The sequence below is a fragment of the Mercenaria mercenaria genome, chromosome 7 (assembly GCF_021730395.1).
Source record: "Mercenaria mercenaria strain notata chromosome 7, MADL_Memer_1, whole genome shotgun sequence".
Taxonomy (NCBI): domain Eukaryota; kingdom Metazoa; phylum Mollusca; class Bivalvia; order Venerida; family Veneridae; genus Mercenaria; species Mercenaria mercenaria.
In genome coordinates, this window is record NC_069367.1 from 45,912,606 (window position 1) to 45,926,330 (window position 13,725).

General features: G+C 35.7%; 1 protein-coding gene across 14 annotated transcripts in view; it reads left to right on the forward strand.

The window, feature by feature from the left end:
• The window catches only part of LOC123556063 (unconventional myosin-XVI-like), a 150,462-nt gene that overhangs the window by 83,482 nt on the left and 53,255 nt on the right, over nucleotides 1–13,725 (forward strand). For all 14 annotated transcript variants that reach the window (XR_008371733.1, XR_008371734.1, XM_053548323.1 and 11 more), the window contains 2 exons: nucleotides 10,041–10,195; nucleotides 12,603–12,677. Coding sequence is in view for 12 of the 14 variants with exons in the window: in XM_053548323.1 (XP_053404298.1) it covers nucleotides 10,041–10,195; nucleotides 12,603–12,677 (230 nt within the window). In the remaining 2 variants the exon portion in view is untranslated. The remainder of the gene's footprint in view (nucleotides 1–10,040; nucleotides 10,196–12,602; nucleotides 12,678–13,725) is intronic.

A 13,725-nucleotide genomic window follows, 5' to 3' on the forward strand; every position in this document is an offset into this window, starting at 1 on the left:
AGCATTGCATGCTGCTTTCATTAACTTATATCCTAAATTTCAGTTCATTTCTAGACTAGGATCACCTTAATAGGATATAACCCTCTGTCTGTCCTCTGTTGTCGTCTGCCGGCACTATATTTATCGTATCCTAATGTTCCTTAAGGGTTTTATTTTTATCTTAAAAACAGAAAAAGCAGCTATCCAAATAGAAATTATGCATTATTACATGGTTAAAAAATCACTTTCAGTATAACAGTAATAGCCATGAAGGGAGATAATCATAAATAGTGGATTCAATGATATTTTCTACTTTTTAATCGGTATTCAAACCTTTGACAGTTACTTAGGAAAACAATTGCCAAAATAGTATTTAATGAGAAATAGACATATTTTATATTTAGAACATAACTTTTGGCAGCCACATTATAAATAAAAGCATTATGAGCCTTTAATGATACCTGGTCAGAATATTTGTCTCAATGAAATCTTGGAGAGTCGAAACTGGGTCATCTTGGCTCAAAAATTAGGTCACTAGTTCAAATCATAGAAAGACCATGTTAACACTTAAACAACCATATTTTCCAGTTGATTTTCATGAGACTTGGCCTTTTTAAATATAATAAATTGCCCTTTAAAATCTAGAAGTTTGTAATTGGGTCACTTTGGCATAAAAGATTGGAAATAAGGTCAGATAGGTAAGTATCCTGTGACATCATCCAATCCACCATCTGCTCTCTATCTCTCTCTCTCTTTTTCAACATTTCTGCACAGATGTTAAGTCGAAACATTTGAAAATCTTATTGTCATATAACACTAGCCAAATTCCAAAATAATTTCCTGGCATAACCAACTGTTCAAGCAAGCTAGAAACACAGGTGAGTGATCTAGGGCCATGATGGCCCTCTTGTTTTAATTTAACAAAATGAAAGAGGGCATTGGACTTTGTTTCTGGTGTAGAATTCTGTCTTGCTGGAACAAATTGCACAGATGGGACTTATTCCTACACTTTAAAAATATACAGCATACCCTTGTACAGCTCTTGTCAGATTTCCTGTATGTTTATAGTACTTCCTTAAAGATGTGGATTTTACGTTTAGAATTCAAAAATTAGAAAATTTAGAGGAAAGCACTTTACATATCATATCAGAAGAGTATTTGCTATGATGGTGACTATTAGCTTACATCTTATATTCTGTTGTGTTCTGTCCTCCAGTGCTTCAGATTGTGACTTCTGCCCAGATGTAGGCATGTAGTTATTGTTACCTGTCTGTCTGTATATTTGTTTTCATCTGAAACACTGGTCGGCTGTAATTTCACACCAACGTTGGGAACAGTTTGAAGCGTGTTTTGTAAAAAAAGGTCATGGTCAAGGAACCTAACCCAAACACTAACCCTAAATCCATCCACAAGGGCACATATTTCCTACACTAGTGACAAATCTCTTTATGTATTGGAACTTTTATGAAATGTTGTTTTATTTCAGAAATTTTGTTATAAAACTGAGACTATATATCAGCTTAGGGGGCCAAGTGGTTATGGTTTAACTTCAGACACTTGCCCCTCACTTGCCCCTGATGTGGGTTGGAGCTCCACTTGAACGTTGAATTCTTTATGTAAGGAAGGCATCCAACTGGCTTACAGAAGTTCTTGGTTCTACCTGGGTGCCCGCCCATTATCCACCATCAGAAATAAGAAAGTCCCCATGACCTATTATTGTATCTGTGTGATGTAAACCGTTGCACATGCACCCCCCCCCCCCCCCCCAAAAAAAAACCCACAAAAAAACCCAACAATAAAACAGTCAGCTTATAGTTCTATTAGAAGACATTGTGAAGAACTGTTCCACTATGTTTCTGAAAAAATTGGCACAATAATCAATGTTCTGTTATGGTATAGTCTATAAAGAATTCCAAAATGTGCCTGGAAACTTTACTGACATTTTATACTTTAAAGAGTTTAATACAGACAGATTTCAGCAAAGGAATAATTTCCATGGGTTAAGATCATTCTGTCAAAACTGAAGAATGATTTCTGTGTTTCAGTGTAAGGTTACCACAAGATTTTTGTGTGATCTCAAGCGATTGGTTGGTCATGGTCAGGAGTCCGTAGGCCGAGTACCCAAACATATCCAGAGATTCTCTTGTTTCACAAAACAAACATGACAGTGTATTCTTGCATTATATTTGCAATATTTTATTTCAGAGATTCCAGTGACAGTTCCTGGCCTCTTATTCTTTTAACATTTAAGTGATGTCGTACACAAACAAGATGGTGACATTTGAAGATTTCTTTGAAAATTTATAACCAAAATATCAAAAAAGAACATTGGGATATAAGCTTACTTTACCCTCGATCAAGATCGATATTGAATCTACTTGAATATGTGATTCTTTAGTTGGTTTGAGAATATTTTATATGAAACAATATTAGTTTTAGTTAGCCAAAAATGTTTACCAACAATGCAGGCCCTGAGAGTTCCCATATTTGCAGTACACAATTTTCACAAAGTTAGTGCATTCCCAAAAATGGCAAATAACAGGTTTTATGGCCAAATGTGTATTCAAATAATCAATTTTATTTCTGGATTCAACTCATAAGATATGTAAGATTGTTTCAACAAAACAAATAAAAAACAAAAGAAATTTGCCGAATTCTCCTCCAGCAAAAGTTACAGTGACTAAAATCTGTCTTGTCTAGGCTGTAAACAAAACCTATAAAAATGCCAGAAATTTGTCTGCTAGAGGAATGTTCCATGTTTGGCAGCTGAATGCCTGCAACTAATTAAATACCACTGGAAAACCAATTGTCTGAAATATTTTGAGTCAAGCTGTATTGTAACTGCTGGATCTTGTATTATATTAGGGGGAGCATGTTTGGTTTTGTATTGGGGATCCATTGTTTGTCCTTGATTTCTCTTGGGACAAACGGAGCCAGCTCACTGATATTGGACAGAAGTTGAATGTTGACTGATTGTTCATAGATAATCACATGTTAGCTTTCTGTCTTTGTCATTTTTGTTGATTTTTTGTCTTCTGTGGAATGTTAATTAATGTGACATGTTTCAATTTTCGGTTCATGTTTTGTATGTACTAGAAGTGGAATTATTTTGAAGCAGGTTGATTTGAGCACTTGGATAGTTTATAATAAGTTGAAAGGAATATCAATCAATGATACTACATTTGGTATATATCATAAGTCAAACCTGTGTAAAGGAACACCTTTGAACAGTGACCACCTGAATGTTAAGACCACTTCAGTTTCTTTCCAAGTTGAAATAATTTCAATATAAAATTTAACATAAAGTTGATACTGTAAATAAGAACCATTTTCCAGCTATCCCAAGCGTGGATTTTATGTAATAGGTTTGACTGCTATTTCAGGTCCACTTTGTTTTATACAACTTAAAAATACATTGTCAACAAGTGTCTGTGACTGAACGACCTGAAATATCAAATATATAAGGTCATTCTATTTAAGAAGCATAATTTGCAAAATGCCGTATTAAAATATGGCAGCTGTCTTTCCTTCAGTCAGTTTGTAGATTGTGCTCAGAAACAACCAGTCACTATACTGAGCTATTTTTATTAGGTTGACTATACGAAGTATGGAGAACTATCCTACTCAACATGGGGTCAGCATCAATGTCTTTCCACGTCCCCACCTTGGTTGAAGTTTTGATGCACTTTCTCTTTGTCTTTGTTATTACTAGATGGATTTGCTTCAAACTTAAATTAGTTATTCCTCATCATCACCCACATCATATGGCACAAGGATCATAACTCTGGCAACAATAATTCATGAATTATCTCCCCTTTCTATTTAGAATTATGTCTCCCCACAACTGGGGGAGACATATTGTTTTTTCCCTGTCCGTCCGTCCGTACGTCACACATCATTTCCGATCAGTAACTGGAGAAGCATTTGACCAAGAATCTTCAAACTTTATAGGGTGGCAGGGCTTATGGAGTAGATGACCTCTATTGCTTTTGGGGTCACTCTGTTAAAGGTCAAGGTCACAGGGGCCAGAATGTTGAAACTTCATAGGATGATTGGTCATGCAGAGTAGATGAACCCTATTGAATTTAGGCTCACTCTGTTAAAGGTCAAGGTCACAGGGGCCTGAACATGAAAAACCATTTCCAATCAATAACTTGAGGGGATAGAAAATGGAAATCCATTTCTGGTTTATAACTTGAGAACCATTTGACCTAGAACCTTCAAACTTCATAGGGAGATAGGAATTACAGAGCAGGTGACCCCTATTGTTTTTGGGGGTCACTCCTTCAAAGGTCAAGGTCACAGGGGGCTGAACATAGAAAACACTTTCCAATCAATAACTTGAGAACCACTTGACCCAGAATGTTGAAACTTATTAGAATAATTGGACATGCAGAGTACATGACTCCTAAGGATTTTGGGGTCGCTTGATCAAAGGTCAAGGTCACAGGGGCCCAAACATGGAAAACCGTATCCAATTCATAACTTGAGAACCACTAGGCCCAGAATGTTCACTTTATCTCAGTTATTACTGAATGGATTTGATTCAACTTAAAATAGTTGTTCCACATCGTCACCCACATCACATGGCACAAGCTCCATAATTCTGGCACCAATTTTTCATTAATTATGCCCCCTTTTTACTTAGAATTTTATGTTAATTGTGATGCGTTTCACTATATCTCTGTTATTTCAGAAGGGATTTGATTCAAACTTAAAATAATTGTTCATCATCATCGCCTGCATCATTTGACAGAAGGACTATAACTGTGGCACCTGTATTTTATGAGTTATCCCCCTTTTTATGCCCCCGAAGGGAGGCATATAGTTTTTGAACAGTCTGACGGTCTGTCAGTCTGTCTGTCCGCAATTTTCGTGTCCGGTCCATATCTTTGTCATCGATGGATGGATTTTCAAATAACTTGGAATGAATGTGTACCACAGTAAGACGACGTGTCGCGCGCAAGACCCAGGTCCGTAGCTCAAAGGTCAAGGTCACACTTAGACGTTAAAGGTCATTTTTCATGATAGTGCATTCGTGTCCGGTCCATATCTTTGTCATCGATGGATGGATTTTCAAATAACTTGGCATGAATGTGTACCACAGTAAGACGACTTGTCGCGCGTAAGACCCAGGTCCGTAGCTCAAAGATCAAGGTCACACTTAGACGTTAAAGGTCATTTTTCATGATAGTGCATTCGTGTCCGGTCCATATCTTTGTCATCCATGGATGGATTTTCAAATAACTTGGCATGAATGTGTACCACAGTAAGACGACGTGTCGCGCGCAAGACCCAGGTCCGTAGCTCAAAGGTCAAGGTCACACTTAGTGCATTGATGGGCGTGTCCGGTCCATATCTTTGTCATTCATGCATGGATTTTAAAATTATTGGGCATGAATGTGTACCACAGTTAGACGACGTGATGCGCGCAAGACCCATGTCCGTAGGTCAAAGGTCCTAAACTCTAACATCGGCCATAACTATTCATTCAAAGTGCCATCGGGGGCATGTGTCATTCTATGGAGACAGCTCTTGTTACTTAAAATTTCAGGTTATAGTTTTTGTGCGCTTTTACTCTATTTGTGTTATTACCAAACAGGTTGATTCACATAATATGACACAAGGACAATAACTCTTGTGCAATATTTTTTTTAATTATCCCCCTTTTTGCTTAAAATTTCAGCTTAATGTTTTGATGACACAAGGTCAGTAACTCTGGTGCAAATATTTTATGAGTTATATCCCCTTTTTACTTAGAATTTTAGTTTAATTTTTATTCTTTTTATATCTCCATTGTTACTAAATGGATTTAATCAAACTTAAAATGGTTGTTCCACATCATCACTCACATAGTAACACAAGTTTGATAATGCTGGCACCAGTCTGCTCTGTGTTATGCCCTCTTTTTACTAATATAAATTCCGGTTCAAGTTGCGATGCACTTTTACTGTATCTCCAGTATTACTAAATAGATTTGATTCAAACTTAAAATAGTTGTTCCAAAATAGCCGCATGATATGACACATGGTGCATTACTTTTGCAGAAGTTTTCTATGAATTATGTCCCTTTTATACAGATTTAATGTTTTGAGACTTAAGTTTTTGTCCAATATCTTCATCCACATTTGAGTCATTAAACACTCCAGTGATAGCTTCAGCTCCCTCAGATGTGCCCAATTTCACTATTCAGCATTGAAATAGTCGGACGCGCTGTCTCCTGTGACAGCTCTTGTTAATATTTCTTTTAAATTTTTGCTCAGCTGGTACTTTTGTCCTAGGAATGAACTGAACTTGAAGTAAAAGGTAAAGCTTATCATTGTAACAGACCTTCAGATAATCTTCTGCACATAAGAGTGATTGTTGCTGGAATAAAAATTCAAGGATATTGTACAGTGTTTTATTTGAATGGGCCTCTGATATATCTCCCCAACAGCTGTGTTTCACAGTTAAGCACATTGTTAACTCTGACAGCTTGAAGCTGCCATCCAACTGCTGTTTGCAATGAAAAACTCATTATAAAACAGATGTTAGAAGTAGGAACAAAAAATAAACACTCAATTAATCTTACCTCAGACTGCATTCATCATGCTTAAGATTATGTTTATAAACTGTTAAAAGGCAAGTCTATTTTGTTTATTATATTGAAGAAGAATGGTGAATAATGTCAAATAATTCAATTATTTGAAAAAATTGCATAATAAATTGTTTAATTTCATTGGAAAATATACAACATTCAGTGGTATTAATTAATCAAGACAGCTTTTTTCCGTGGACATAAATTTTTCGATACTTTAAATCACTAGGCAGGATTTATTTTTAATGGATATATTCACCAAAATCAGCCTCCCACAAAAATTGATAATTTTACAGTACTTTGTTTACATTACTGAGGAACTTCTTTTCTACTGTCAATTTAAAGACTTCTTCTATTTATTTTTTTTGTTGAGAAAAAGGATATCCTTTCAAAAGTTATTCATAAACTTCTTTTTTGTAGGAACAGTTTGACATTTGTATATTTGTATTGTAATCGATTGTAAAGAAGAGAAACATTGATTTAAAAGTACTGAATTGTTTGTGACTCTCCTTTAAATAATGGGCAAGGTCTATATTACAAATTTAGTTGTGCGTTTTTGCTTCTTACTGTTTATATAGTAATATTCGTGATGGATTTATTTTGACAAATATCCATGAGCAGAAAATACAGTCATAAATATTAATCAGCTCTTTGTATCACTAAAAATTATTTCAAGGCTACAACTTGAAGGCTGCTACATAGTAAAATGTTTGAAATTGATAATGCAGAAAATCCAGTCAAAACGGATAATATGATATTAAAGATTCTGGAAGTTCTTAAATTTATCAAATGCTGCAGTCAGTCTTCATTGCTGTCAGTCTCTCTGAGGTAAGAGCTATAGGTTGCTGTCAGTGAATTACTTGACTCTCATAGCTGCTGACTGACAGCCAGGCTTTTTTTAAGAGCCGTGGAATGGGGATTTCCTCCTGCTGTAGCTACTTTTTCTGAAGCAAATAAAGTTCCCACATGGAGGACCCCAGATCCTGCTATTCTTTGCAACTTCCATCTTCCACTTCATGGAATTAATGAAACCTTGCAGAATGGGTTTGAAACCCCACTTAGAATGTAATATATTATTAAGCTGGCAAGTGTAAGGCTTTGTCTGAAATAATGTTTTTCTTATGCGGAAGCGGTTTTTACAGGAAACGGACTCAAGAGTGATTCATATAAGCTTGAAACTTTCATCAGTAGTATAAATTAAAACTTTATTATGTTCGAAGAGGCAACTAGGTTATTCCTCCATCTTTAAAGCTGGATAGATGCTTTGATGGCCTGAACTTACTTAGTGTGACATTAACCTTTACCCTGCTAAATTTCTAGAATATGGAGTCTGGTCCATCATTTAATTTGGGCAGTATCATTTATTATTCAAATGGGTGTTCACTGAAACTTTTCTGATTGAATAGCAAACAGTGCAGACCAAGACGTCCGCGCAGGCTGATCATGGTCGCAAATGCATATTCACTTGCTGCCAGCAGGCTAAAAAAGCAAAACAATGTCAATTGACCTTCATTATGTCTGACTCTAGCATTATGTTAACTGATTGAAGCTGATTAATAATTTTACTAAACCTAAGAAAGAAAGAAAAAATATTATGATTGTATGTAAGATCATACAACAAAAGCGGAACAAAAACATACAGATGCAGAGGACAGGCATTAAGTGCCTACTTCCTGACTGTATGTTTGTCACAACAATGATTCATTCTATAAATACATGTAAAATTTGAATAATTCCAGCGGATTATTTGTAAACAATTATCCCCAGTTATCCACATATACTGGATGTTGAATTATACAGAAAAAAAAAGAATATTTAAAATTACAAGGAATTAATTAATATCTTCTGGGATGTAATATTATTTGACAGAGGTTTATCTTTGTCTACTATATCTAGAGTAAGGCTTAGTAGTTTACTGTTTTAGGTTATACAAAGGAAAATTCAGAATGCAGTTTCAGTTCCTAATTTAAGCAGATAAAATGGTAATTGTGTAAAAAAAAAATCAGGATAGAAAACAGAGCATTTCTGTAGTTTTATGTTCTGTAAAGATTTGAAATTTTTCCTTATGAGGAGTATACATTTTAAAAGGATGTTATTGATAGTTTTGTTGTTTACGAGTGAATTGTGAACACTGTCTTGTGATATATAAAGCATTTAATACTGGTAATAATATTCTTTAATATTATAAATTTGATTTTAAACAGAGTTTTAGCTTTAGAGAAGGTGATATGTTTTATAATGTGTGTAAGATTGAATGACATTTGAAGAGTTACTTTCATTAAATTTCTCTTCTAGGAAAAGAGAATTAACAAATAAGATAATTTGCTTTTTTGGCACTTTTTCTTCTATGGAAATTATTTTTTCTTATGATAATCATATCAGTTTCAAAAACTTGCAGCAAATGTGGGTGGGGTATAAGGTAAAAAAGAAAAACAAATCTTTTGTGGGAACAGTACTGTTTATGTAGTCAGGTCAGTTACATTAATGGAGTATAGGCCAACAGTTCTTCTTTATTTTCATGCACCTACACTCCTTTCACTCTGTGCCTTTATAGCGGAGCTTTGGACTCTGTACAATTTGCTTAAAAATCAAATGTAGTGAGGGAGGTAACTTGACAGTTATATCCAAAATCTTACAGAGGAAGTCCTGGTGATTAGTACAGGGAGTTTGTTTGTTTTGTCTGTCCCTTCACTTGCCTTTCACTGATGTAAGTTCAAAACCTTGCAGTGGGTGTTAAATGTATGGAAACCCTCCAGCTAACTAATAGAAGGTCAGTAATTCTATCTAAATGCTTGCCCATGCTTGAAAAAATACTCAGGTAGGCACCTGGGCCTTCCACTAGCCTCAAAATCTGGAAATGTTGCCATAACATCTTAATTGTTTCAGTGTTACTCTAAACTCATCAAAAACAAATTATCTGCCCCTAGGATGCCAAATCCATTACTGGTAACTGGCTATAGTTAACTGACCATCATTAAATGACTGAAATACTGTTGAAAAGAAAATGGTATTAACCCCAAAGAACAGAAAGTCAATTTTTGCTACTGAAAATGTTTTCACCATATCATGTCATATATCATGTATGTAAGCTAGCCTAGAGTCTCATAGTAGAGTATACTAAACAGCAATTAATGAGCAATGTTAATTGCTTGTAATGAGAGACAATATGTTTTGTTTCGTTACTAAAATCAGCTTTTACCCTAAGTGCTACGTAAGTACATTTTCACACAATGCCAGAAGTGTTACTTTGTGGTAATATCTGTCGTCTGTAGGGACATATATATATATATACATCTGAAGCAGTAAGAAAGAAAAAACAGCAAAAACTCCCAAAGTGTTTCAGTTATGAGGTTTTCTCTTAGTTTTGTGTCCATTTAAATAATTAATTTTATAGAGTTATACAGTAATCCCTCTATAGACTGTATGTCAAGGGAATTAAATTTTATTCATTACATAAATTTTATGTTGTGTTTGTATTTTGTAGGAGACAAGTCTGGTGAAGAAGACAACATGAATGGACATTTACAGAGAGGCTTACCCCCAACCCCTACACATGGAATGCATTATGACCCTTCACGACCCCCACCTCCACCCAAGGAGATGTACTCTCAGGGGATGTATGCTAGCATAGAGGATCAGGTAATTTTTCTTAAATCATCCCATTCGCTATATCTGAACACAGATTTGAAATTGACCAATGATATGAGTCTGCATGAGACTCGGGTCTACTAAATTTGCATCTGTAAGTTGGACTGTGGTTATAAAAGTGAATTAGGAGACCAGTCACCAGGATGTGATTGGTTGTTTCTTTGCACAATGTTAAGATTGATCAATTACAAGTTAACATTCTGAGCCTGGTCTCCAGACTCAATTTTACAATGTTGTTGCTCACTGATTGCCAGCAAATTTTTGTGTGTAATTGATGGACTTCAGGGAGATCAGTTAAAACCCAGACTAGAGAAGAACCTGCAAATTTGATGAAAGGTGTATTACAATATAAACATATATTTTCGCCTCCTTTTAGTTTTTATCTGAATATTGGAAGATGCAGATAAAAGAAATTTCTCAGAGCTACAAACATTTTATTACAAGTCTGAAACATCAGTTACAGTGGAGATATTTATACAGAAATGTAATCATGTAAATCACTGTAAAGTATTGCTTTGTCACGCAAAAAGCAAAGCTGATATAGAATTGGTTGAAATGTCTGTTATATTTGTCTTAGTTTGTTTGATTCTATGGTATTTCAGGTAAATACATTGGCCAGTATTCCTGGATTCTTTACCAGAGTTATTACTGATCTCCACAATTAACCTGACTATTTTTATAACTTCTCCATATGGATAATAGATAACTGATGACTGATCGCTGAAGGACATAGTATGTTATGACGCCAGTGTCCATCTGTCCATTAGCAATTTCGTGTCCGCTCTATAACTCTTGACCCCCTTGAAGGATTTTGAAGAAACTATCACAAATGTTCACCACATCGAGACAATGTGCAGAGTGCTTGTTTTGGATGGCTCGCTTCAAGATCAGGGTCACACTTAGGGGTTAAAAGTCATATGACTTTGTCTTGTGTCCGCTCTGTAACTCTTTAACTGCTTAAAGGATTTTAAAGAAACTTGGCACAAATGTTCAACACATCAAGATGACATCGATTTGACATGCAGAGCATATGTTTCAGATAGCTCGCTTCAAGGTCAAGGTCACACTTAGGGGTCAAATGTCACACTCTCGGGCGTATTTTGCTCCACATTGCAGTGCTCTTGTTGCCTTTGGTCAGTCATTATAGAGAACATAATACCTTGTTTAGGATTCAAACATACACCCTTCTAATTCAAAGTATTGTGCTATACCTATTGTGATAATGACTGGATATGTCTGCTGCATAGGATTGTACCTATTAAGATCTGCTGTATGGGATTTTATTTGAAGTCATTTCAGGTTGTAGCTTTTGTTAAAGACAATAGCTGAGAAATCAGAAGAGTAAAATATGACAGGAAAAATAAGGCTAACAAAATCATTTTTTTTGTGTTCAATGTTAGTCTTCATCTCTTTTGGTATCTGTCTTTTCAATGTTTATTGTAGAATTGATCAATTGCTAGGTTAAAAAAAATGGCAAAATGTCATGCAAAAAAGCACTTAGTCCTATATGTAGAGATGGGAAGACACATAAGTGGACTAGTGAAGTGCTCTGTACCAAGGCCAGTTGAATCATTGTTGCATTATTATCTCATACTAACCAGGATTATGATGATTCAATACAGGAATATGATTTTATTACATACCGTCTAACTTCCGGTCTGAAATACAGTCTGTATTTCACTGACGAATGCAAAGCTCTGTATTCAACTCCTATTCGATATGGAAAAGTATTCGATGGTGGAACTTATTGTTTTAGTTGGGACATTTCATGCGTCAAAAAGTACACATTTGGGAGTCCAGTTTTCAGCTTTATTTGTTTACAATTTTATTCCATTTTGACTGATAAAACAGTAGAAATAGGTGTAATTATGTATATAATAAAAGGGCCATTAAAGCAATACCTTGATCTGCAATGATGCATTCAGCTTTCCTGGATTTTAGCAGACCTGATCACACTCGGCGCAATTAATTAAGCGCCTCTTGGGATCCGGGCCTTGCATAATCCACTCAGGCCAAATACAACATTGCAGGTCAAGTTACTGTAATATTAACCCAATTGTATTTTCCTAGAATGAGTTTGACCTGTTGTAGATACCCAGTTTCGTTTATTAGCTCAAAAGTGTAGCACAGTACCTCATTATGAGGTCATAGGTTTGAATCCCAGGCAATGCTAATGGTATTGGCAAAGACTGACTGTAGACAAAAGTAACAAGATCTTTGATCTAACAACTCTGATTCATGTACAGAAGTAGTCAGATACTGATGGAGAACAGGCTAGTACTGGCAAAATTTTACTAGTTAGGTTATAGCATACAGTATAAACGAAAGAGTGTTGAAAAAAATGAAGTAGACTGTCCTCGGTTTCTGATTCACTCATTAAAAGCATTTCATATTTCAGGGCTATCTTGAATATAGAAAGCAAGCCCCTCCTCCTCCAAAACGTGATCCAGGAACCAGGCTGAGTACGTCTTCGGTAAGTGAAAAAATTTGTCTTGGTTCGAATAAACTCCAGATGTACATACAGTATTGGGAATTTTTGTGTGTTGCTTTTAGTTAACAATTTATAGTCAGCAGCCATATTGATGTTGCTTTTATGCCCCCAGCATCTACTGATGCGGGGCATACAGTGATTGTTCTGTCCGTCCGTCCATCAGTACGAGGTTAACAAAAGGGGATCATTTCGTCTAGCATCAATACCCCTTACTAGAATGACTTGATACTTATGCAGATGTAACCTGTGACCATTTCTCATCTTCAGACATCACCTGACCTCAGTTTGACCTTGACCTCATTTTGGACTTAGGTTGCTTTATATGGGCCATCTCTTGGTTAACCAAATGGGACCGTTTCATCTAGCATCAATACCCCTTACAAGAATGAATTGATACTAATACAGTTGTAACCTGTGACCATTCCTCATCTTCAGACATCACCTGACCTCAGTTTGACCTTGACCTTGACCTCATTTTGGACTTAGGTTGCTTTATGTGGGTCATCTCTTGGTTAACCAAATGGGACCGTTTCGTCTAGCATCAATACCCCTTACAAGAATTAATTGATACTAATACAGATGTAAACTGTGACCATTCCTCATCTTCAAACATCACCTAACCTCAGTTTGACCTTGACCTTGACCTCGTTTTGGACTTAGGTGCTAAATCTATCGACAAGGATGCCACTGGGGGCATCAAGCGTTTATTGAACGCAGCTTCTTGTTTTATCATAAACTTTAAATGCCATCCTTCCAAGAAGAGGCGGTATATTGTTTCGCTCGTTTCTGTCAGTCTACTGGTTGGTTGGTAGATCTATTGTCTTCTGATCAATAACTGAAAATTCTTGGACCTTACCCTTGAATCATCTCTTTGATTCTAGCAGGTACCAAAGTTGAATGCATACCTCATATTTATTTTGATGTAAATGAGATATGAAATGAAACTTTTTAGTCCACTTTGGTGCCATATAACATGTACTGTTTGTGCACCATTAAACTCAAATCAAATCAAACAAAATTTCATAGGTAC